Genomic DNA, 5,241 nt, shown 5'->3' on the forward strand with positions numbered 1-5,241 from the left:
TAATTTTTGTGGGTAAAGCTATAAAACTCCGTCCCAGAGATAGTGGGCTTTTGAAAGGCCAATTACAAGATAATAGCCCAAAGTCAAAAGCCCATAACATTTGAATTAAGAAAGAGTACTATGGAAACTAGTCAACACAAAAACAAAAAATATAGGGTGTGCTTGGTATGAATGGAAAATATATTTTCCATGAAAAATATTTTTCTATAAAATATTTTCGTGGAAAATGAGTGGTTTTATAACTTATTTTTCCTTATTTGGTTGGTGAGTGAAAAACTTTTTCCGGAAAATATTTTCTAGTGTTTGGTTAGAGAGTATAAAATATATTTTAGAAAAATAATTTTTTATGTTACTTTCCTCACTCATCCCCTTCCCCCAAGTCCCCATGTTTTTATATGCTCTCCCCCTCCCCCCCTCAATACCCAACGTTTTCACGGCTCTATTTTCTTCAAAAATTTAATTATTCTTCTAAAAATTCACACAAACCAAATGAACTAATGTACTACATTACTTTTTTAAGCAAAAATAACGTTGAAATTTGTGCTCTATAACTTTAAAAAAAATACTATTTTTTTGTTTTAAAAAAGTACTCTTTCTACAACATGAAAATAAAGTACTTATTTTGTTGAAATGAAAGAAAATACTTTTTCTATACCATAAAAAAAAATACTCATTTTGTTGAAATGAAAGAAAATACTTTTTTTACATCATGGAAAAAAAATACTTTTTTGTTGAAATAAAATAAATATTTTTTACTACATCATTTTGTTGAAATGAAAGAAAATACTTTTTTACATTTTGAAAAGAAAATATTTTTTTGTTAAAATGAATAAAAGATACTTTTTTTAAATCATGAAAAGAAAAATACTGGAAAAAAAGTACTCTAAGTATAACATGAAAAGAGTGTAACACTAATAATATTTCTATTTAGGGTGAGGTTGGGGCTCGGAGGGGTTGGGGTGGTGGGGGGGTGGGGGTGAGGGTAGGGTGGTTTTTAGTAGGGTGGGAGTGATTGGTGGAGATGGGATTGGATATGGAAGGTTAAAATAGAGTTTTGAAAAATATTCCTTGATAGAAAATATTTTTTTTAAATCATGAAAAGAAAAATACTAGAAAAGAAGTACTCTAAGTATAACATGAAAAAAGAGTATCATTAATAATATTTCTATTTAAGGTGGGGGTTGGGGCGAGGAGGAGTTGGGTTGGGTGGGGGTGGATGGGTGGGGGAGCAGAGTGGGGTGAGGGTAGGTTGGTGGGGGTAGGGTGGGAGTGATTGGTGGAGATGAAATTGGATAGGTAAGGTTAAAATAGAGTTTTAAAAAATATTTTAAAAATACTTTTTTAAATTAAAATAAATAAAATATTTTTTTCCAATTGAAGGAAAATAAGTTAACAAGAAAAAAAAAAATTAAAACATTTAAGCCAACAAAAAATTTGGAAAAACAATTTTGCTTACCAAACACACCCATAGTATTAAAATATTAACCAAAGATCCTAAAGCCCTAAATCATTAAACCCCTTCCTCAAGCTCCCGTTAACCTTTTTCATTTCTCCTCTCCTTCAGTTCGATCAGGTAACAGATCTTCCTTTCGTAATTCCATTTTCTTTATGTATGATTTGTTTCTGTTTTTATTGTTTACATTTCTTCGTTAGGGTTTTATTTTTTACCCTTTTGTTGCTCTTTAAATTAACGGACGACCTTTGCACCAGATTTTCTTTTATACTATTTTTTATGCTTGATTTATCTTAAATGACAAATTATATTGTGTGTGTTGAAATACGATGAGCTCGAATAGTGCAGAAAGGATATAAAGGGTTTAATACAGTCAAACCTCTTTATTGTTTTGACATTTTTTGGCTGCGATAATGAAGTGTTGTTATAGGGAAAATACATTATAAACATAGCGTGAAAAATTGGTTCCAAAGAAAACTTGACCGTTATAGTGAAGTGCTCTTATAGAGCATGATTGTAGTAGAGAGGTATGACTGTAGTAGTTGTTATTGATGGATTTTGGGAATGCAGGTGCATTAATAACTCAGATACATGTTTAGGATTTAGGTTTCAAGTGTTTGTAAGATTTTGTGCTGTGCATTAAACATTTATGATTTACCTCTGCATAGTTTGTAAGAAATTTGACATTGAGTTGAACCTCCTGTTTGCTAATTCAACTTTATCAAGAATTTTTAGTGCTTCATTGTATCATAGTGTACTTAAAAAAGGGTAAATTGTTACATCAAAGTTTTAATAGTAAGTGAAGAAAAATGTGAATGGCAATGGAGTGTCAAATATATGGGACTTCGGGAAGGGGGTTCAACTGAAAGAAATTATACTGTGCAAACAAGATAAAAATGAGCTTTTTTGGTTATATATAAGCGGTTGAATCCCCATGAGGAAATTTCAGGATTGGCAAGATGAATCTCAACAATGTTAAGGTTCCCAAGATGCCAGGTGGTGGTGCAGCCTCTGCTTTGATCAAATTGGGAGTTGTTGCTGGTCTTGGTGTGTATGGAGTTGCCAACAGTCTATACAATGTTGAGGGCGGGCATCGTGCCATTGTTTTCAACCGTATTCTTGGTGTTAAAGATAAGGTAATCTTGTCTTTTGTTTTTCTTTTGGACCAAGATGACTTTTTCTCAGTACTACTAAGATTATATTTTGGTTAGCAACTGTCACTCCAAAATTATGTCCATGTTATCCATGTCAAGCTAAGATACTTATTAAGGGAGATGAATTTTGGAGCCTTTTGCAGGCAATGCTCGTATAGTATTTGTTTTAATATATGAAAAGATATTGTTAGCTCTTCTTGATTTTTTGCTATATACTCAAATGCTTGTGTTAGATGGTTGTGGGGTTGTATGACCCTAAGAGATGATTTTCCTCTGTTTTCTGTGTGCAAATTCTTTTTATTGGGTTTTTTATTTTGTTTTGCTTTGCTCTTTTTGTTTTTGCCTTTCCTTTTTGATAATCTTTGCTGACTTATTTATGAACAGGTTTATCCAGAAGGGACACACTTCATGATTCCTTGGTTTGAAAGGCCAGTCATTTATGATGTTCGTGCACGACCCCACCTTGTGGAAAGCACATCGGGAAGTCGTGACCTTCAGATGGTAATTTTTTTTTCTGAACACTTGTTTTACCCTCATCTCTTAGGATGAAAACAAAACAAAACTAGATATAGGGTAAAAAAAGGGGGGCATTTGTAACAATGAAGAACAAAGGTTGGTGATAGACTAATAATTGAGGTTTTGCTTAATCTTAGATAGAGAAAGTTTTTAGACTTTTAGAAGTATGGGATTTGCAGGGTAAGGCTGCGTACGATAGACCCTTGTGGTCCGGCCCTTTCCGGGACCCCGCGCATAGCGGGAGTTTAGTGCACCAGGTTGCCCTTTAGAAGTATGGCATTTAATATAATGATCTTTTCCCTGATTTATTGCACAGGTGAAAATTGGGCTTAGAGTTCTCACTCGTCCAGTTCCAGACGAACTACCCACTGTTTACCGAACTCTTGGTGAAAACTACAATGAAAGGGTCCTGCCTTCAATTATTCATGAAACGTTGAAAGCTGTGGTTGCCCAGTACAATGCTAGTCAGCTCATCACCCAGAGAGAGGTATGTGCAAAATGCTAAAACTACTTGGCTGATGTCGCTCTAGGTGGAAATAATTTACTCTATAACTGGCAATATCTCTCATATGCACTATTTGTTTAAGTGTGATTAGGCCATTGTGTTAAAGCCTATTGCATAATCACTACTTCCCTCTCTGAAGTAGGGAAAATAGACTGCAAATCTTCTATTTGCAACAGATATGAAATTTTTAAAATGTTTTTGTTAATAGATACCATCCAAGTGTTGCCAATATTGTGCACTTTCTACAGAACGTTAGCAGAGAAATACGGAAGATCTTGACAGAAAGGGCAGCCAACTTCAACATTGCTCTAGATGATGTGTCCATAACAACCCTGACCTTTGGAAAGGAATTTACAGCTGCAATTGAAGCAAAACAAGTGGCTGCTCAAGAAGCTGAGAGAGCAAAGTTTGTTGTGGAAAAAGCTGAGCAAGATAAGCGAAGTGCTGTTATCAGAGCTCAGGTCAATATAAGTTCCCCGCTTCACATCTCTAGTTTAATTTAAACTTTAGTCACTCCACTGCCTATCATTTATCTGCTGGACTCCAGGCTGTTCGAGTTTGGCATTTGCTGCTTGAATAGTATTATTCATACAGTAACAGCATATCACATATATATTATAGCTATCAATAAACAAGAAAAGAAAACTATACTATAGAAAATCGTTTTAGGCTAAATTCTCCATTCTGTTTTATTCATTACTCCCTCAATCCCAATTAACGTGATATTCTTTCCTTTTTAGTCAGTCCATTCAACTTTAAACTTCCTATTTTACCCTTAAAGAGATATTTATAGCCACACAAATTTCTTTGGTTTGTTTTAGACCACAAGTTTCAGAAGTTTTTATCCGTGTCACAGTCAAACACCCTCGCATTATGTGCAGTAGTATTGAATTCCTATTTGTTGTTCTGCAGGGTGAGGCTAAGAGTGCCCAACTGATTGGTCAAGCGATTGCCAACAATCCGGCATTTATCACACTCAGGAAAATCGAAGCAGCAAGAGAGATTGCCCAGACTATTTCACATGCAGCGAACAAGGTGTACTTGAGTGCCGATGATCTGTTGCTTAACCTTCAGGACTTTAACTTGGAGACTGCAAGAAAATGATTTGGATAGAGGAACTGTTTACATTTCCAGCTTTCAACATTTAATTTTCCTCAGAGCAATTTAACTTGTGGGACGACTCTCTGTGTTTACATAGTGACGGGATAGATGGTAATTCTCAGTTAGTTGAATTCTTGAATAGGGAAATATTTTGCACGAGAAATTATTGTGAAATTAATATAATTTGGTGGTTGTCGAATTGGTTATTGATATAAAGTTCTTCCAGTTATAGTCTGATCTGACATGACCAAGCTTTATCAGTTTTTTAATCAATGTATGCTTAATATGTAAAGAATCTTGTATGATCTATCTGTTCAAGGGTTGCTAGACTTTCGAATGGGAAGAAGTGAACAAGGCAAAGGTTATTTGGCAAAATGGTAAACTGGCTGAGGCTCCCTATGTTCCTGTTACTTTTGTCAAAACTAAGGACCTGTTTGCTCATAGATTTTTTTTTTCATAAACATGTTTGTCCATGAAATTTTGTAAGTTTTTGGAAATGAGTTTTTGTCAAA

The 5,241-nt window shown here is 34.5% G+C and overlaps 1 protein-coding gene across 1 annotated transcript; it reads left to right on the top strand.

Annotated features, from left to right (window-relative positions):
* Positions 1-1,443: 1,443 nt before the first annotated feature.
* Positions 1,444-4,966, top strand: LOC104090426 (prohibitin-1, mitochondrial). The gene is made up of 6 exons (XM_033654604.2): positions 1,444-1,573; positions 2,403-2,589; positions 2,992-3,108; positions 3,440-3,610; positions 3,877-4,089; positions 4,541-4,966. Exons 2-6 carry the CDS (start codon positions 2,413-2,415, stop codon positions 4,730-4,732), a joined length of 870 nt encoding a protein of 289 aa, XP_033510495.1. The 5' UTR covers positions 1,444-1,573; positions 2,403-2,412; the 3' UTR covers positions 4,733-4,966.
* Positions 4,967-5,241: the final 275 nt, after the last annotated feature.

Source organism: Nicotiana tomentosiformis, chromosome 8 (assembly GCF_000390325.3).
Source record: "Nicotiana tomentosiformis chromosome 8, ASM39032v3, whole genome shotgun sequence".
Classification (NCBI taxonomy): Eukaryota; Viridiplantae; Streptophyta; class Magnoliopsida; order Solanales; family Solanaceae; genus Nicotiana; species Nicotiana tomentosiformis.